This window comes from Camelina sativa, chromosome 16, assembly GCF_030686135.1.
Source record: "Camelina sativa cultivar CO46 ecotype springtype chromosome 16, ASM3068613v1".
NCBI classification, from domain to species: Eukaryota; Viridiplantae; Streptophyta; class Magnoliopsida; order Brassicales; family Brassicaceae; genus Camelina; species Camelina sativa.
In genome coordinates, this window is record NC_141895.1 from 6,375,949 (window position 1) to 6,396,829 (window position 20,881).

The following is a 20,881-nucleotide window of genomic DNA, read 5'->3' on the forward strand; positions in this document are numbered from 1 at the left end:
CATATTTTTGGGTCAGTCCAAAGACAACCATAAAGGTTATAAAATTTTCGAACAGAAAAGAGAGTAAATTTATAGATTGTTGAACAAAAAAGTATTATAACTATTTTGAATTACATTATAAATCATTTTTTCCGTTAAATCATTTTCACTTTTAAGTTATGGAAACATAAAACAAGTTCGACGTTATTTCAGAATTTCCAATAAAATTGCTTTATGGTCTCCATCGGCTTCCACTATTGGGCAGAAAATAGGCCCAAGGCCCATACTAAGTAGTGAGATCCGAGCCCCTCTCTCTCTTCGATTATATCCTCTCGCGAAAAAGCTCAACAAGACGGGTCACAAAGCGGGTCGAACTATCCAACTGAAACTTGGATCGGATCCGTTGGTGAATCATCCTCCTCCTCAATGCGAGTGGTGAACAAAGTGAATTTGCAGAGAAGCAAATGAACACGACTTGCCATTAGAGGAGGCGACCATCAAAATCCTCTCCTCTCTCTTGGAAAAATCCCTAAAATAACTCTACACGATTTCCTGCAATGGCGACTTCGGGTTCTAGCTCTTCACCTTCATCATCATCATCATCAGGCACCGAATTCGCCGATCCAAACCCTAGTACCGATCCAGAGACGAATTCGGAGCGTGTTCAAAGTCAATTGGAGTCAATGAATCTCTCTCAACCTAGCGAAGTCTCTGATGTTACCAATCGCACCGATTACAGCGGCGGCGATGATGATGACGACAACGACGGGAACGAAGGCGGAGTTAGCAATGGTGGTTTATTGCATGAAGCTGTGGCGGGAGCTAGCGGAGGAGAGGAAATAGAGGCGGAGAATCCTGTGGAAATGGAGGCTGGGGAAGAGCCGCCGAGTCCGACTAGTAGCGGTTACGATGGGGAGAGAGGGAGTAGCGGTGGAGCTACCTCTACTTATAAAGCTGATGATGCTAGCGAAGGTGAGATTCGGGAAACTAATGTGGATGCTGACACCGCTTCGCAGCATGAAGCCGCTTGGTTGCCTGGAAAACGCCATGTTGATGAGGTCAGTTTCATTTAGCTCCTTACTTTTTAGTACCAGATTCATGAAGCTTCTTGCATTAGAGGAGAGAACAAGGATGAATTAGTAGATTGGGTGTAAGTTCTAGGAATGTGGTTGAATTGGTATTAACGCTCTGATAACACTGACATGAACTGATCAATGTCAAAACTGTGGAAAATGTGTAGTGAGTGATACGTGTGAACTGATCAATAGTGATTATCTTCTCATCAGCGGTAGATGGAACTTCTGAGAACACACTTTTAATATGAAAAACGCAGGATGATGCATCTATTTCATGGAGAAAGAGGAAGAAGCATTTCTTCATATTGAGTAACTCGGGCAAACCGATATATTCCAGGTTTAGCCATTTCTTCATATTGAATCACCAGATAGTGAATGGCTGTATTATTGCGGTTTTTATCGTTTTAGCTGACTTCCTCTTGTTGCGTTTCCTGTTTTAATCATCGTATCTTTTAGATATGGAGATGAACATAAGCTCGCTGGATTTTCAGCTACTCTTCAAGCTATTATTTCTTTTGTGGAGAATGGGTAAAATATGCATAAGCTTTGTCTGTTGCTCGTTTCTTTTATGGTTATTTTTGTCATGTTTGATGCCTAACCCATTGTTTTTTTTAGTGGTGACCGTGTCAATTTAGTCAAGGCAGGAAAACACCAGGTATTAAAATTTCCCTTTACTATCAATTATATAGCTTGGCAGTGGTGCTTATAATAGTGCCTACCACTAGATACACTGGTGCATTAAATTTTCAGCTAGAGAAGTGTTTTGTTCGTTTACACTGTCATTGGAGATATTTACTAATGTCATGTCTAATTTATCATTTAAGATCACTGTTGATAAGGAGATTACAAACATCTTTAAAATGAGATGTCCTGGTGAAAATTCAGGTTGTCTTTCTGGTGAAGGGGCCAATATACCTGGTCTGCATAAGCTGTACAGATGAAACGTATGAATATTTAAGGGGGCAGTTGGATCTTCTATATGGTCAGGTAACAGTAGACTGCTGTGTATCCTTTCTTTTGAACTTTGTCATGTTTGAGTGTGCGGTTTAAATAACCAAAATGCAACATTGGTGATGCAGATGATACTAATTTTAACAAAGTCAATAGACAGATGTTTCGAGAAGAATTCAAAGTTCGACATGACACCCTTGCTTGGAGGGACAGATGCTGTCTTCTCATCTCTTGTCCATTCTTTTAGCTGGTTTGTCTCTAATTTGCAACTCTTTAAATCTGCTGTCTTTTATTTCATGTTATTTTGTTTCTGAATATTAATTTGGAGATTGAGGCTACTGATCTCCAGAAAAAAATGTCATATTATTTCATGGATCAGTTTTATCTGTTAGAAACCTACAATATAATTGAAGAGACATATTTTTAACATAAATAATAAGAGATGATTTGTGGAAGACGAAGATCTCCAGTTATTATCAAAGTATATAATACAATATCTACGTAATAGCTGTTGGACTCTGTTTACTGTCCTTCCCACAGATGTAAAACTGTTGTTACGTACATTACATCTTTTCTCTTTTTGTCTACCTCTGAGTTTCATGTAAAGTTCTAATAATCTTCGAGATGATTTTCCCATTTTTAGGAACCCAGCTACATTTCTTCATGCCTATACTTGTCTTCCCCTTCAATACGCGTTAAGGCAAGCTACGGGGGCCATATTGCAAGAGGTTTGCGCCTCTGGTGTCTTATACTCACTACTAATGTGCAGACACAAGGTAAAACCCCCGTATTCAAAAGATCAAAGTTTTTAGCCTGGATATCTATCATAGTTAATGACTGTATGTATGTTTTACTTGCAGGTTGTCAGTCTTGCTGGTGCACAGAAAGCGTCTCTCCATCCCGATGACTTGCTTCTACTCTCAAATTTTGTCATGTCATCAGAATCATTCAGGCAAGTGCTAAATGTTTTGTTCATGTACCCACAGTGAACCATACATATGTTTTTATAGCTTGTTCTTACTGCTTCCTCCCTGCTAGCAGGACATCAGAATCTTTCTCACCAATCTGCCTACCAAGATACAACGCTCAAGCTTTTTTGCATGCCTATGTCCACTTCTTTGATGTGAGTCAAATACTTGTAAAGAGCTTCTTAGACTATCTACAGTGTACAATGTGAAAATATTAATTTACTCGGTAATGCAGGATGATACATATGTAGTATTGCTTACCACACGTTCAGATGCCTTCCATCATCTCAAAGATTGCCGGTAAAAATAGCTTTCATGCTTGAAGATAGTTGTGTTCTTTTACATGATAAAATGTCGAGTACCGTTAATAAACATGTTATTAACTACGAATTAATTGTGCATGGTTAGGGTTCGCCTTGAGGCTGTTCTTCTCAAGTCAGATATTCTAAGTATGGTTCAAAGATCAATTGCGGAAGGTGGAATGCGTGTAGAAGATTTACCAATAGACCGCAGGCGTCGATCATCTACTACCGATCAGGGACAAGATACAACTGGTCCCGACATATCTGTGGGAACCGGAGGTCCCTTTGGAATTTGGCATTTCATGTACCGTAGTATATACTTAGATCAGTACATTTCCTCTGAATTCTCACCTCCAGTAACTAGTCACAGACAACAAAAAAGGTAAAGTCACGAATCTTTATGGGAAGCCAAATGATTAGTATTTGGAATGGAAATGTACTGATGTAGTTATGTTATGTTGCAGTCTATATCGGGCATACCAGAAACTTTACGCTTCAATGCATGATAAAGGATTGGGACCCCACAAGACTCAATATAGAAGAGATGAAAATTACAGTAAGTTCGAATTCGCACAGATGTTTACCAAAGATATGAAAATCCTTTTTTTTGCTGCGAACTGACAATCTTTTTACTGCAGCTCTTCTATGTTGGGTGACACCAGATTTTGAACTCTATGCGGCATTTGATCCACTTGCAGACAAGGTGAGATTCTTTAAAACTTTCCATGAAGTTAAAGATAGCTTAAATCGGAAAAAAAAACACTGATCTCTGATAATGGTACTAATGAAATCATATGGCAGGCGATGGCGATAAAGGTATGCAATCAGGTATGCCAAAGGGTAAAAGATGTGGAGAATGAGGTGTTCTTGCAAGGAGCTAGCCCTTTCTCTTGGTGATGATGATAAAGTTACTACTATTCACTCTTAAATATATGTACGTTTTGACCTTTCTTTTATTTTGACCAATGACCACCTATATATTGTGCTAGCACCACCCACCTTAATAAGGCAGTAATGTAATTGTACCCAGAAACCCTCGAAAGAAAGCTATTTCATTGCCTTTATTGTTATTAATTAAGCTTGAATAGTCAATAACTGAGATGATGTAGTGAGCAATTATTTAAGGTTTTGATGGAAGGATGTAGACTAGAGTTGTTGGTAGTAACGAGTTGGTTGTTATGTTGTGTGCTTTCAGTTTAAATGCCCATCCATTATTCACTGTGATGCTCCTGCGTTCTCTTATCTGGGTTCTATCTTCATTATATAGTAAAAAGATTTTGATTATGTAATTAAGGGAATTGTGAGAAAATATATATGTATTTTAAGCACAATGTGATGATTTAAATGGTCAACTGATATTACGGTTTGATCCGTAAATAATTTTTTTTTTTTTTTTTTTTTTTTTTTTTGGTCAAAGATCCGTAAATAAATTTGTTATACTTTTTGAAGATAAAATATACCATATATGATAACTTGTTTAAAAACTAAATTGTATTGTTGTTCATGCCAATGCAAAACAGTAAATTACATAGTTTTTAATAGATAAATAAATGAAAATATTGCAGCATTTTAAAAACGCAACGTAGAACACTCCAAAATTCAAAAACCAAGATAATAAAAGATCTGAAATAAAGACCAGGCTGCACGATCGGCCTACAAAATGAATAATCCAAACATTACTATAGATTTTACCAATGTATATATCTTCAAAATAGAAAAGATAAAGTCTATAGCATCTATCTTCGAATCATTTCTTGATAGGATTCGCCAAGTTCTTTTGTGTTTCAGATCATATAGTTGCAGCTCGAAATCGATTTTTTTTTTTTTGTCGCAAGATATTGCTGCTAGTAGGAATGTGACGAAGTCACACGAAGAAAGGTTGTTTCAACCCAAAATCGATTTACCGAGTGATGCTTTCTCAAACAAACAAAAAACCTCATTTACATATCCAGTGTTTTAGTTGGTTGATCATTACTATATTTGACAAGTTTTTTTATTTGTATGACAAGTTCTCTTATGACTTAGTATTTAACTCTAAAGCGAATCCAAGATTAATGCAATGCCGCTTCAGACAAAATCTGAATTTTGTTTTATCTTCTCTAGACATTACGGATGAACAAGGGTTTAATACAGTGCTTCTAATTAAATGCTCTGCTTAAATGCACCTGTTCACTAATAATATATTATGACATCGAAGTTAATGTACTTAATTACCAAGTATATAGTTACACATTCATTACGAAGTTAATACATATTTAATTCCTCATTAAATATTGGTGTAACAAAACTGTGACTAAGGGAGAGTATTCATCATCCTCTGTTTTTTTTTTTCTTTCAATATTTAGATTACAAGTTACTTAACCATTCGTGTACTAGGAAAAATTTTAAAGACAATCCAAACATTAATTGCATAGTTTATTATTTGTGTATATTATGGAGTTTAACCATTGTGTAAATTGTGTAACCATAGTTTAACTTTACATACTCTAACCGTTGTATAATTTGTGTTTCTAGGTACGTCACAATATACTATACGATCTTTGTCCAAGTTATTGCAGATTTTAAAATATAAAAAAGCTTCATTATGGACTAATATGTAGCTAAGAAAAAAATAACAATACCTAGCTCAATGTTTGTAAATTAAGTTTATTTGTTTCCAAGTAATGCCACAAAAATAGATAATAAATACTAACATAAGAAAAAAGGAAATCTTGTTAGTACAAAATATATGTGATGGATCAGTCAAACTTCATCAACTTCGGGAGACTAAAATTAAAAAAACAAAAACAAATGTAAAAGTAAATGTTGGCCACTAAGCTTAACTATGATTATGAATTGCACCTTTTACTACTGCAAAACACTCAAACCGTTTATTACGTGACTGCCCATTTTCTTACTAATCTCTCTCCAAACCAAAATAGGCTTTTCGGTAATCTCACGACTTGTCATTTGTTCCTCCTCTCTCCCACCCATTGACTTGTGTGGACATGATTTCAAAACTCATCAAAAGCTAAACTATTCTTTAGATATGTGTGACCATTTAATTTTTAATATATGAGAATCAAAGACGCACTAATTTCTTAAAATTCAAGCTGTTTTCAAGTATTTTTTTTCCCTTTCTATTTTTTATTCCCATATGACTTTTTTCTCTTCAATTGACTTTTTTCTCTTCAATTCTTGAATATTTCACCCACTATTAATTGGTATGTGATCGTTTGTCTTTTGTTTTTCCTGATATTCACTTCTTTTCTAAATGACCTAGAGGGGTTATTGGTTCTATGATTTTAATATATTTGGAAATCCAAACAAAAATCATGTGTTATTCAATCATTGATTTTAAAATACTTATCAAAATTAGGTGTTATTGGTTCTATGATTTACAAATACTTGTTAAAATCTCATGTTATTCATTTAATGATTTGTTTTTGGACTTCAAAATCCACAGTATATTTTAAATGAATTTGAATGGATTTGAAAGTGTAAAATAGAAAGGTTCAAATCCAAGGATAAAACATGTTATTTCAAAATCCATGTGTTTTGATTTCAAGAATTTACAATTCCATATGAATTTAGAAATCACCTCTCCAATAACAGCCCCTTAGTGTCACATACCATTGTCGTAGTTTTTTTATTGCGGTGCAAAAAGTTAAAATAAGGTAAGTTTCAAGAATATATCCAACTTTAAGAACTCGACAGCTTTTCCATATTAACTTGTGGCGTATGTAATGACTGTGGGTAAATATTTAGTGTTGAGCTTACCTACATTTAATATCTTAACAATTGAACATGCACATAAAATGCTTATGATATAATTACTAGATATTTATTTTCTTGTAAAAAAAAGTCAGCTGGTTAATATATTGTATCATTTTGCAAACTTTACAAATCATTGTGCATCAAAGATATCATTTGCACTTATGATAAAAAATGTGATGGAAAATGCATTAGCTTGTATCCGAACATGAAAGATCTTAAGAACTAACTCGCCAACTCTAATCATGTAGTCAAAAATCACAGACTTTGAAACATGACTCAAAGTTGAATTTCAGAATATCATAAAATTTTAATTCTACATCAGCCAAACTTAATTACAGTTAAATGCTTAAAAATTCTAACTTTGATGAGCATCCATTTGTTCTAATATTATAGTGTTAGAACTTGGTAACATTAGAAAATGTCAAAAATCCTCTAACAACAAAGAGTCTCTCCAAAATTTGAAACTTATCACAAGCATAAAAATAAAATGAATGTATGAAAGCCAAATCAAAATTAAAGAAAAATAAAGGAATACCTTTTTCTCTTGATTTTATATATTAGTTTTTGTTTATTGAAGAAGATATTAGATCAATTGATATTTACAAACTTCAATAATAGAAAAATCATACTCCTTTTATTTCATTTATGTGAAATATTTCAAATGATATTTTTGTGAAACATAAAAGTATATGATGTTAGCTTAAATTTTTAGCAAGTCTTCTTTTTTTAAATTTATTTTATGAAATTAAAATAAATCAATGTTTAAGATTAAAACTGTAATCTTTTATGGGCTTTGTTTTCTAACCAAGACTATCTGATTTTTAGAACAATTATGTATTTTTTGTTGCAACAATTTCACATCTATATTAACCTTTTTGAAGTACATTTTGTTTTCTAACATTTTATTTGTAAGATTTTCATAACTAACCCTTTATCATTTCAATAAATATTAAAATTTAGATGGGATATTTGTAATATAATTTAATCGCGAATGTTAACCACAAAACCTTACCTTCCTTAAAAATTCAATAACACAAATTTTTATTACCAATACACTAAAATATATACATTATTGCATCATCTATATTCAAAATCACATAAACTTAAACAATTATAATATAATATCATAAAAATTATATACATAAATAATAAAAGAAAAAATTATCCTCTGGTGTACCACTGTTAAATCCTAGTTACATAAAAATAAGAGATTGGAGATTATAAAGCATTTCCAACCTATTTCTCTATTTTTTTCCTTCTTCAAAATTGAATAACTCTGTTTTGGAGATATATTTTTTTCTTATAACCTATTTTATTTTAAAGTTAAATTAAAGTAGAGATATCTAAATTTTTAGTGTAAAATAGAAATAGACATTTTTAAAGAAAGAATGGAGAAGTATATGTAGGAGATGAATAGAAATGAGTTGGAGCAAATGTAACTGGAGACTCTTTTTTGAAGATGAGTTAAAGATCATGATCTTACAAATAAACAAAGTATCGAACATAAAAAAAAATGAACCCAACTTTCCATTGGCAGTGAGAAAAACGAAGAGGTGCATTCAATAGGCGTATCGGCATCAGATTGAAAGTCTCATGGAACCATGCTCATAGCCTACTAAAAGCGATTCTAGGTTGGATTGGTTTAAACGTAACTGTGTTTCAAATAGTGAGTTTAGCTATTGAAAGCTAGGTCTTGGTTTGCTAGATGTTGTGGTGCATTTTTTATATCTCTACATAAATCATAAATAGTTGAATGCCAAAAAAGTTGAAAGTGTCCTTCAAATGTGAAAGAGAAATTAAGATTGGCATGGATGTGAATCATGTGATGACCAAAAAGATCTGATAGCTAAGAATGTTTTTTAGTGGGTGTTGTTATGAATTCAACCGTTTTGCCAGACGTTACTAAAGATTATGCTGTTTCGTATTTTTTTAATTAAATTTAAAAATTATTATTATTATTATTTTTAATTTAAAAACTTATTACATATGACTAAAACCATAACCTATGTAAATTTTTTTTTTTTGTTTCAGTTGACCTCTAATTCTAGTTACAACTTAGCATAGGACTCAACTCAAGTGTGTACCGGGGGTAGTCTAGCACTTCTTAGTGAACCCCAAATGATTAATACAAGCTCACATAAATTAAAATCATATTTAAACTTAACTCAAATATCTATTGAATCTAAAACGGTTAGTTAGAAACTTACGATACATTTTCGGATAAAATATAATATTTTATAATTTCAAATATCACAAAGTTTCCAGAATTATTTTACTTATTTTTTATTTTATTTTATTTTATTTTTGGAATGTTGTTATGAATTCGACCGTTTCACTGAATGTAATCGCAGATTCTGCCGTTTCGTTCTCTCTATAATTTTTATGTTAACGTTTTCTCCATAAATTTAAAAGTAAGCAAAACTTAATAAAAGAAGAACTAAACCTGTTTATGTAAATCATTTGAATTAACAAAAAAAAATTTGTGTGAAAATTAACCTTAAGAAAAAACCTTCGATGTCTAAAATCTTAACTCTAAATTCCTTAATAATTTTATTTTTATTATCAAATAACATACATTATTCTTTCTTAAAACCCGTATCAATTCATGAGAGTATTAATACTGAGTTAAATTAAGATACATATGTACAAATTTGTATATTAAAAAAAGGAAAGAAATAGTATAAAAAAATATAGATCACATCCATGCAGGCTGACGTTCAGTTGACTAGCAGCGATAAAAGCAGATAATAAATTCTCACATTTAATTTCCTTTTTTTTTTCTTCCATTAAAGCAAAAACCCCACACTCTCTCTCTCTCTCTTCTTCTTCTTCCTCCTCCTCTTCATCTCTCTCTCTCTCTCTTCTCTCTCCCTGCAAAAACCCTAAATTTCCTCCGATTTCACCATCTTCAATCTCATTCACGTCTTCTTAATCACCCACCGAGCAAAACCCTCCAACGATTTTAGATGATTGGAAGAGATAGAGACGAAGAAATGGGGAAAAAGCCCTAAAAAAAAAAGGAAGCTTTTGATTGATCTTCTCCGAAATTGGAGTTTTTATCTTTGTTTTTTGGGTTTTGTTTCAGAAAAAAAAATGTATAAGAACCAGCTACAGGAGCTGGCTCAGAGGAGCTGCTTTAGTCTACCTTCGTATACTTGTATCAGAGAAGGTCCTGACCACGCGCCGCGATTCAAGGCTACGGTTAACTTTAATGGCGAGATCTTTGAGAGTCCTCAGTACTGTTCTACTCTTCGTCAAGCTGAGCACTCTGCTGCTGAAGTTGCTCTCAATGCTCTCTCTAATCGTGGTCCTTCTCACTCTCTTGCCGCCAGGATCTTGGTTTGTTTTCCCCTCCTCCTCATTGGCCTTTTTATACCATTTTCGGAATTTTTGAGCTTTTGTGTGTTGAATTTGCATGTTTCATGATGAGGTTTTAAGTTCTTGTGGTTTAGGTTATTTAGGGTCGGTGCTGAGATCTCTGACTTGCTTAGTTAGGGATTTGGGTTTCTTGGTTTTTCTAATTAGAGAGAGTGATGTTCTTATTCACTGTTCCTTTAGATTAGTTGATGATCTACGGATCCAAAAGTTTGAATCTTGTTCTTGCCCATTTAGGGACTTTAAAGAGTAGTAACAATGAACTCTTTTGATTTTTGGATGCATGCTTCCTTCTGTTCTGTTGAGTGTTATGTTGCATGACTGATCATACTTTTCCTGGCTTCTTGACCGTGTAGGATGAGACTGGTGTGTACAAGAACCTGTTGCAAGAAATAGCTCAGAGAGTTGGAGCTCCTCTACCGCGATATACAACCTTCAGGTCTGGTCTTGGCCACCAACCTGTGTTTACTGGCACTGTAGAATTGGCTGGAATCACATTCACTGGAGAACCAGCTAAGAACAAGAAGCAAGCAGAGAAGAATGCTGCTATGGCTGCTTGGTCTTCTCTTAAACAATGTGAGTCTTTCTTCCTCATTTGATTTCTTTAGTTTTGGTATGGTTTTACTTTTAACGAAAGTGTTGATGAAAAAGCAACTCTGCTTACATGGTGCGACTGATGTTCATATTGGTAACAGTGGCAAAAGAAACTTCAAGTTCAATCCCTGAGCCTGAGAACATTGACGAACTAGAACAGGTGATTATAGCAAGAGCCTTGATAAACTATCGAATCAAGGAAAATATTGGCACGGGAAGCTCCTCAACTGCCCCAGTTCCATTTGCCAAGAGGTTCTTTATGCAGAACCCTAGACCAACAAGTCCACAGCCTTCTCCTGCAACTACATCGAGAATCTTACCCTTTATTTGCCCAAAACAACCTTCTAGAAGCAGCCGATCCTTGGCAGTACCTGCCGGTGTTGACAGAATTATGGCAGCAGCCTTGGAAAGCCGCAGCTACCAGCGGCCACAGCAGAGATTTGCAAACCCAGGAACAGCAGCTCCGCCTTATGTTCCTATGAGGCATTTAAGATCACCATGCCATGGGATGGCTCCACCTGTGACAATCAGAACTGCTGTACCAGTCTTCTCTGCACCTCCAATGCCTCCTCCACCTTGTACAAACAACACTCAGCTACCTTCTTCTGCGTATGTCCCATCGCTTATGCGGACTGCACCTCCCGTGAGAATTGCACCACCTGTCACAATCAGAACCTCAGTGCCCGTTTTTGCTTCTGCACCACCGATTAGAATTAGGAAAGTGGATATCCAAACCGCTGTGAAGCCAACAGTTGATGTAGGAGAAACCCGGATGCCTTTGGTCCAAGAAAAGGAGAGCACTCCAGTCTTGCCTGATACTCTTGAAATTGGAGATGAAGGAATTATAGAGAGTGCGAAAACAGCGGCAAAGGAAACAGAGAGAGCAGAATTGAAGGATTTGAAAGGAGAACCAGAGATAGCAAGAGAGCGACTGGAGAATCTAAAGATATGATGCCTTGAAGACTGTCTCTGGGTTTAGTTTTTTTTTTGAGGTTGGATTCTGAAAATTGTTACATTAGTAATCATCGTTGGATATTATTATACTCGGTGGATCGAGTAGTTTGATAATCCGAAAGATTTGTATTATATTGGGAGTTTTAAGAGGAACATGGCCATCTCTGGATTGTAGAATTGTATCAGTTTCGCTTCCTATTCAGTTTGTTTGTGTCCTTTTCTATTCATCTGTTACCTATCGTCCTTCCAGTCCAGAAGAACCAAGCTCTTTTGTCTTAAACAACTATGACATATTGGACCGTTTTAAAAAAGATCAAATTTGCAACCTCTGACCATTTGCATAGAAAGTTCAAAACTGTTTTTGGTGTCAATACTGTTAGTTCTTTAACTAACCAACCATTCAGTCTGAATATTTGAAGACCCATTAAGCTAAAACACGAGCCATGTATGTATCATTTTGCAAGGGAACAGATTTTAATAATGCTCCAAGCCTCCAAGTACTAGGAGCTTGATGAAGCATTTGAGAACTTAGATTTCTTCAATCAAAGTACAAAGCCGACCGAATCTTGTCAGTGTACAACAACAAGATGAATAAGGTTCTACAAGTACAAAACAATTCCCAGTTTCCCAGTATTGGGTTTGAAGAAAGTTGGTTCCAACCCCCCAAAACGAAGAAAGAAGAAGAAAAATCAGTTACTATACACTGAAAAACACACCATGAAAACGCATCTTGCTGAACAGCGGTCGTGTCAACGAGATGCAAGAGACCAGAAGTTGAAGAGAAAAGAGGGCAAAGCAGCAAACCAGCTTATGAAGGCTAATGCTGTTGATGTTTCAAACTGAACACAATGGTTTTGTCCGCAGCTATTTAGATCGTTGTCTATCAGAACCGTTATGCCTGCCGATGCACAAGCCGCTGCAAAAGTCAGCGTCGATGTAACCTGCATTTTAAAAGGGAAAAAGTGCTTATTATCAATTTCTTTTCTCATACAATTTTGATAGATTGAGAGGCTAAGTGATTCATGGAGTGTGGTAATCTCTTACCCCATCACCGATTGCAAACAAGCTCACAAGACGACGGTTCTGTAGTGAACGTTTGACCATAATAGCATAGACGTCAACCATGGCTAGTGTAAGACTCCACAAGCTCTGCAGACCAGTAGCTGCAACCAGGTAGCTGAATCACCAAATACAATAAAAAATATTCAGCAAAAGCCATTAGTCAGTAGTCACCAAACTTAGTTAAGTCATATGAAGCATACAGATATAAAACAATATACTACCCATCCCATCCCATCCCATGAATTGAACAAGATTGATATGGCATCGTCTCCAAAGCTTAATGCTACTACAAAAAAATCATTTCTCTAGCACATGCAAATTAGACCAGCGCTTGTAAAGGGAAAACTTACTGAAGTAACTATCAACAGACACCTGCTGACCGCATGAAAACAAGACATACATAAGCTTTTACATCAAACGTTCAAACTTCTCAAAGACAGCTCATCTAGTTAGCAGCAATCTCACATCACTGGACACAAATCTTTAAAAAAACCCTATAATACACTTTCTATCAAAAAGGCATAAATTTGCTACTGATTCAGCCTTAACGATATTAATAGACTCACAAACTTCATCACATTAGGCCACACCTGACGCCCGATTTTGCATTGCACATTAGGAAAATGGAAACAACACACAAAACAGATTTATCAAGTTGATAGAAGAAAAAGGGACTAACCAAAAGGCGGTAACGGAAGGGAAATCACTAGTAGTAGCCATAACAGAGAGAGCAGCAGCAGCAAACAAGAACTGAAAGAAACGAAGAGCAAGTCCAAGTAGTGTTCCAGGCATGCCTTCCATATCATCCATCCTCACCCTCGGCGGGTTAATAACTTCTGTAGCTGCTGCTGGAGGATCTTCCACTGGATGAACCGATGCATGGCTCACATTCATTTTTTCTTCTTCTTAACCTCTCTCTCTCTCTCTTTCCTCCACCAACACCAACACAAACCAATTCAACACATTTCTCTCTCTCTCTATCTCTCTTCCCCCCCAATGGAATGATGAACACACAACAAATCTAAGACTCTTATTCTATCAAGCCACAATTAGATTCTCAGTACAATCAATCAAACAACGAATCAAAAGTTTTGCGATAACTTAAAACTAATCAAAGGATTGATTCCAACTAGATTTGTGACGAGATCCAAAAAAAAAAAAAAAAAAAAAATAGAGAACGCAGATCGAGTGGATGCGGAGGAGTTGAGAGAATTGAGTTACCTGAGAGAGAATCAAGAAGAGATGGAGAAATTGAAAGCAGCCATGGGAGATTTGGGGGAGAGAGGGGGGAAACCCTAAGCAGATCGTGGAAATGGCTTTTAAGGTTTATGGGAGAGAAGAGGAGAAGAGTGAGTCATCTCTTGATCAAAAGAGGAATTAAAATGTCGAGCTCGACGAAATGGCTTTGCTTAACCACAAGCTTAATTACAATTAACCATATTAGAAAAAGCTTTGCTTAACCACAAGCTTAATTACAATTAAACCATATTAGAAAAAGCTTAATCAATCAACTACCAAACTATTTTTTCTATTTTTCTTTCTACACAATTTTTTTCAGGTTGATATTTTTAAGTTTTTTTTTTTGTCTGTGTGACTTAAATCAATAAAATTACGTAAATTTTCCCCTTTTTTTTTTTAAGTTTAATACTATTTTCTAATAAAATTGTCACAAATGGCTATGATTTATTGTTATATAGCAATTTAGCAACGTATATAAAAAATGTGATGTGATTTGTGAAAAAAAATTATACTTTGATGCATAAACAAAGCTCGGTAAGTAATGTACGCAATATGAGAGATCAATGTTAAACAATACTGTGATGCATAAACAAACATTGGAAGATGCATTGGTTCAGTAAGTCACTTGAGATACTGGAGAGTCATCTTCGTCAGAAGATAAAGATGCTTAAGAACAAAGGTCGTGTTGTGTTTTGTGTCAGCTTCCTCAAGTGTCTGGCCACATAAACTCAAAATTCAAAAATCACAATTCACTTCACACTCAGCTGCATACACACACTACAATGGAACCAACGAAATATAATAGTAGGAAGCACACCTTGTCGACTATACTTTCTATAATCTCGTCTCTCAGGTACCCCACCCTGTCTGCAAACAAACTCTCATTTTTGTTTGTCTGGAGTACTAGGCATTAGGCAACTGTGTATCTGTGATGTGATCAAACAGGAGTTTAGGCTTTCAACTCCTCACCACCTGCTTTCTCCTTCTCTGCATGCATCTTCTTCATTCTTCACCTCCTCCTCCTCCTCCTCCTCCTCTTCTGCTAAGTTGGTGAGCTCCTCTTGGATAATCAGCATTATAGATGAATTTCTTTGAGGTGCGATCATCTTTGAACTCCTTAGCTAAAAATAGATGTTGGAATGGAAACAATGTGGTTTACATATATAACCAACCAGAAATCACTGAACCAATCTGTTCATACCAAGTTCTTTGAGGATTTCCGTGAACGTACGTAGCCTGCAGAAGAACAACAATGCTCTTGTTTGGTATTCTAGCTAGCTATACAAGATGATTCAATTACCGTAATTGGCATGAGACAAGGGACTAGTGATGGACAGTTGCTCAAAATCTACATTGAGGCACACACTCTCTTCAGAGTTTATACTTCAGAGTTTATAAAACGATACTGCGTCTAGATGATGAAACGAACAGCCCCCAAGTCATAAACAAAAGTGATTATAGAGGAAGTTATTAACTAAAATAGTAAACGAAGTCATAAACAAAAAGATAGACAAAAGTCATTAACTAAAACAATAAACGAAGTGACTAATAAGGTAAACAGCCACACAAAGCTTCCATCGCTACAAATAAAGTAAAAACTTGAAAACAGAACGATCAAGGACCAACACCAACTCATGTGAAACGCTATAAAACCCCGCCGGTTCGCTTCATCAGCTAGAAGACGCTCAATTGCTGCTTCGTAAAATGGAGACCACATCCTAACTCCAGGCAATCCATTAAGTGTCTCTAGTACACTCTCAACACTAAATGCATGCTCACGATCCAACATCTGTTCCACTATTCTATTCTTCTTCTCAAGAGCTTCTGTCCGTTTTATAACAGCTTCAACAGCCATATCTTTCTCTTTACGCTTTTTTTTTGCTCTTGAACTATCACATTAGGATTTCAATATTTAACGGGGGTCAATTGACCCCTCTTTTCCATAAACAGGTCCGCCAGTGTGATCGTACCATCACGTTCCTCATGTATTTTGCGTACAAAACATTTTAATATGATGTCAAATCCCTACAAATAACCTTTGTGTGTAATAGATTTCTTGTTCAGAAACGCGGTTACTATGGCCGTATAAAGAAGAAGAAAACTGAAAAAGTTTTCCTTTCGTTTGTATCAATGAAGTTTTTTAGATGTAATGCATATAAAACCCAACACAATGATCTCAACTTCCATTTGTTGACTGTTTTCTTCAACATAGGAATTATACAAGGACGAAGGATCCATCAAAAATTGTTGAAGATATAAGAAGACGAATGTAAAGTTGTAAACAAAACTAAATTTTTGTGTAGAAGAAGCTAAAGATACCATGATCATAGTCATCGATTTTATATGATCGAGAACAACGACAAAGTTTTTTGCCTTTACATTTTATGAACATCCTGTGACTTCTTCTACAATACTGTCGACACAGATGACAAGAATTAGCTTCATCTTTAGCGTAAGGGCTTTGTGCATGTTTAAAGGAAGGAGCATTTTCTTCCAAATAATTTGTTGTCATGATATTCGATGTACCTGTAAAAAATAAAAAGAGCAAACAAATATTCTTTAAAATATGAAACATGATACATATTTGTCCTATTGTATGAAAATAAACTTACATGATGAAAGAAATATTAAATAAAGTTAAGAAACAAATAATTGTTTTCATCTTTCTTGTTCTTCTTGAAAATTTCAAATTATTTTTCAAAAAAAAAAAGATATATATTTTTGATCACTTCTAATTCTAGTTGCTAAGTTATTGAGATTAGATAGTGTCATATTTATATGTCTTTTACTTATGTTACAAATTAGTTAATAATGTCACAAACGTTTTCGTATTAAATACTAATAAAAAAACTCACACTCCTTTTAATTACAATTCAAAGTATTAAATAATCTTATTTATTATTATATGTAAGACCGTTGAGAGAAATGCCCTAAAATACCATCAAAAAAGTTTTTCTTCCTAAAATACCACACACTCCTTCTTTTTCCATTAATACCTTTCATTAATCAATAAAATGACCATTTTCTCCTTGTGTATAAACGTATCAAAAGAGTTTTGATCTCAAATTGATGATGATGGCGGCGACGATCTCTTCGTTCACTATAGCTAATGAAGATCGAGGTCGAGATTAGCAACAATGGTCATTCCAAAGCCATTGATGTGTTTGGACCGACAACGCTCTGATCGACAACATCGGTGGTGGTTCATCTGGCGATCAGGGTGGAGAAAGAGGTGGAGGTCGCAAATCTGAGGTGGTTATGGCAGTGGTGGTACAGAGGAGGACGAAGCAGTTGTGGTGGATGTGGAGGCAACAATTTAAAACGCAAATTCTTACTGATTTTGATGCTTTCATGTTGATATAGAGCACAACTTGTGGAAAGCAGAAGAAGAAGGTTTGTTTGTGTACCTACTGTAAATGTAGGTTTGAGAAGTATGTTTTTGAGAAATTGATTTAGGTTTCGTCTCTTGGGAGATTGATTTGTCTTATTTGGGTAAATGAAAGTTAATTATATGTATTCACTGAAGATTTAGGTATCTCCTTGCACTTGTTTCATACAAATCCAGAAATTTAGATATATGTGATTCATTTCTCAAAAGAGTATTGTGTAATTCAGCTTTGGTTGTGTAATCATTGTCTTGTTTTGTGTTTTAAGTATCACTCTTCATGATCTTAGTGTTTAATAGTTTCTCTTTTACCTACAGATGTTTGTTTAAATAAAACAAAAGTGGAGCAAAGAAAAGCAAAAAGAAAAGGTGAACAACATGGTGTTGTTTGATCAAGACACTTATGACACTGATATGCTTAAATTAAACCCTGAGCTACTCTCTCAAATTAATAGGTCACTGTAATACTTAGGGATCGAATTCCACAAGGACTCAAGACTACACAATAAATTATAGAGTTTTGTTATTACGCTAAACATGATGATTTAAATTAATAAAAGCAATGGAAAAGTATTAAAATAAACTGTTGTAAATTCAAGGGATCAAAAAGCTAGGCCTAACAAATTTCTCAGGAAATTATGAAATATTAAATCAATAATTAAATAAAATTCAAGCAATTAAAATCAGATCTAGAACTCTAAACTCTTCTGTAAAATAAATCAGTTCTCACTGCAAATATTATCTAAATTTAAAACCAGAAAATCCAAATCTCTTTGTAAAATTCTAGGTTAAAAATCAGCTTAAAAAACAGGTTCAGATTGTTCACAAAATTACTAAATCAAATCTCTTTGCAAGAAGTAATTTTGGTCATCAAAAGGTTTTATCAGGAAAATCAATTATATTCTCATATCAATTTATTTTACTAGGTTATCAATTCTAGATGGCCAATGAAGGATTAATATGAAGAACAACCTATGATGAAGATCTAGAAAGATAATGAATCCTAAATAAACAGATCTAATAAATCATAAAATCCCTGTGAAAAACCCTGAACCTAACAAGCAAACTACTCAGACATATTCAATGAAGAACAAAACATAATTCTAAATAATAAGCAATTGAGATTAAAAGAGTAAAGAGGAAGTTTATGAATTCTTCTCTCAAAGTAGTTCAGATCTCTCTCCCAAAAGCTCTCAAAATCTCACAAAGTTGCAGAAATATAAAACTTGCTAGAATAAAACTTAAGGGTTTACAAAACCCAAAAACACTATATATATGTTCTAAAACACGTCAGGGACCAATGATGCAAATATGGAAAACTTCGGGCAACTTTGTAAAACTTCCAATTTTGAAGTCTTGTGTCGGATCAGCTTGGTGTCGACCGATGCTCCTTTGGTGTCGGTCGATGCTCTTCATAGGATCAGACTCCAAATTGATTTCCTCTGATTAAATGCTCCAAAACGATCCAAATTGCTTCATTTCGCTCCATCCGTGACAAAATCCTAGATAACCTGTAAAGACTCAAAGACAACCTAGAAACAAATGAAAAGACTCAATAAGCACACTTATATCATGGTTAAAAACCGTAAAAACCATGATATATCAACAAGCTTCTCACTAAAGCACCCAATTTCAAGTTCATTACTCCATTGATTCTCAAATGAGGGTATTTTACAATATTTAATAGCATTATCATATTTTTCATTAGAAACATATGGTTGGTGTTGTTTGCTGTAATTTCCACATGATTCAAATAGTTTATTGTTATGCTCTGCAATGTAAAAAAAAACAGATGAGTGGGTCTCTAGGAAGGAGGACAATAAGAGAGCTAATACGGGATCTCGAAGAATGGTGTGTTTTGTGAAATAATTTTATTTTGATATTAATTGCATATGTATGCTAGTTTCTCTACAGTTTATGGAAAGATTGGATGGTATTTATGATTGTGAAAGATTGAATCTGTAAGTTTTTGGAAGGATTTGGTGTAATTCAGGATGACATTCATTAAAAAAAAAATAAGAAAAAAAATGGGAATACACGCCCACAGAAGTCTCAAACACATAACCTCATCTTATTAAGATTGTGAAAGTAACCAATAGGTCAAAAAGCCTATTATTCAAGTATTGTTTAGCAATTGTTAAATATATAGCTATTTGACGCGTATTTTGTGTTTTCTGGAAAGATTGGATGGTATTTAGGAAGGTTTTGTGTAATTCAGGATGACATGAATTAACTCAGTGTTTAGGAAAGAACCAACCCCTAAACATCTCAATTAACTCAGTGTTTAGGAAGGTTTTCCTAAATTTCAAGTGAACCTTTCTAAATATTATATTGTCCTTCCTAAACTTTATAAAAGCCTTCCTAAATTAAAAAAAAAAATGTCTTTCATAAAATTCTTGGAATCCTCCTAAATGATAATTAGCATGCCTATCTCATGGTATAAATGAGTAACAAGTTTTGTGGTAAATATATATTTGTCACAAAAATCGTAATAAGAAAAACAAAGACCAATACAATGTGGTTTCTTAATAGATTAGCGAGTTCGAAATGCTCGGATAACAACAAAAATCAATGCTTCAAAACTAAAGATTATGTTTCAGTATGGTCCCTGACATGTGTCATTTGTTATCTCTCTTTGTGTTATCTTGTAGCTTGTCTTGTCCTTCTGTAAAAAAATAATAAAATCAGAAAATATGTTTAGGAAGGTCTTCCTAACCTTTACTAATACCTTCCTGAATTTTAGCTACAGTACGTCGAAAGAGAAATACCACGTTAAAACCTCATCCATGTATATAAAGTTATAAACTAATACAGACGCACCATGTAATACCCTTCAAAGCTACTTATGCGTTGCACACCATAGCATAAAAAGATAGATTCTTCGAACCAAATAGAAAAATTAACTATCCCATGTATGACATTTCTTTTTTCAACATATTCACATTTTATAAATGTGATGAAAGTGGCATACTTTGCCATTATGTTGATTGATTAGGTACCTCTGATCCCAAATCAATCACAATAAAAATCTAATGTGTTGCAATGAATTCAATATTAGACTCCATTTGACTAATTCAAACATTAGGTGTAAAAGGAACCTAACTAGTAACAAACATAAGATATTTACTAGTGAGCACATTAGACTTAAACAATGCAACTGTTGCTCGAGTTTAACTATCTCCACTAATCTAGAATCTCTCTTTGATTATAGGGATCTACAATAATTGTGTCATCCTTAAC

At 34.4% G+C, this 20,881-nt stretch overlaps 3 protein-coding genes across 5 annotated transcripts; 2 read left to right on the forward strand and 1 right to left on the reverse strand.

Annotated features, from left to right (window-relative positions):
* Positions 1-330: 330 nt before the first annotated feature.
* Positions 331-4,336, forward strand: LOC104750057 (vacuolar fusion protein MON1 homolog). Its single transcript, XM_010471783.3, has 14 exons — positions 331-1,037; positions 1,313-1,392; positions 1,512-1,583; positions 1,671-1,710; positions 1,941-2,042; positions 2,135-2,256; positions 2,650-2,782; positions 2,867-2,958; positions 3,048-3,129; positions 3,210-3,274; positions 3,383-3,658; positions 3,741-3,832; positions 3,915-3,979; positions 4,078-4,336. The coding sequence occupies exons 1-14, from the start codon at positions 537-539 to the stop codon at positions 4,171-4,173; spliced, it is 1,818 nt and encodes a 605-aa protein (XP_010470085.2). The 5' UTR covers positions 331-536; the 3' UTR covers positions 4,174-4,336.
* A 5,408-nt stretch (positions 4,337-9,744) lies between these two features.
* Positions 9,745-12,178, forward strand: LOC104700691 (double-stranded RNA-binding protein 2). The gene is made up of 3 exons (XM_087493336.1): positions 9,745-10,371; positions 10,764-10,983; positions 11,103-12,178. The coding sequence occupies exons 1-3, from the start codon at positions 10,126-10,128 to the stop codon at positions 11,951-11,953; spliced, it is 1,317 nt and encodes a 438-aa protein (XP_087349462.1). The 5' UTR covers positions 9,745-10,125; the 3' UTR covers positions 11,954-12,178.
* A 249-nt stretch (positions 12,179-12,427) lies between these two features.
* LOC104750060 (CASP-like protein 5A2) lies at positions 12,428-14,456 on the reverse strand. 3 transcript variants are annotated; one of them, XM_087493338.1, is made up of 4 exons: positions 14,239-14,434; positions 13,697-14,052; positions 13,000-13,132; positions 12,428-12,896 (listed from the first exon to the last, which is right to left on the reverse strand). In XM_087493338.1, exons 2-4 carry the CDS (start codon positions 13,909-13,911, stop codon positions 12,705-12,707), a joined length of 540 nt encoding a protein of 179 aa, XP_087349464.1. In that variant the 5' UTR covers positions 13,912-14,052; positions 14,239-14,434; the 3' UTR covers positions 12,428-12,704. The 3 variants fall into 3 exon arrangements, with proteins under 3 accessions (XP_087349464.1, XP_087349465.1, XP_087349463.1); XM_087493339.1 differs by having other exon boundaries at positions 13,697-13,942; positions 14,239-14,428; XM_087493337.1 differs by having other exon boundaries at positions 13,697-14,456.
* Between the last annotated feature and the right edge of the window lie 6,425 nt (positions 14,457-20,881).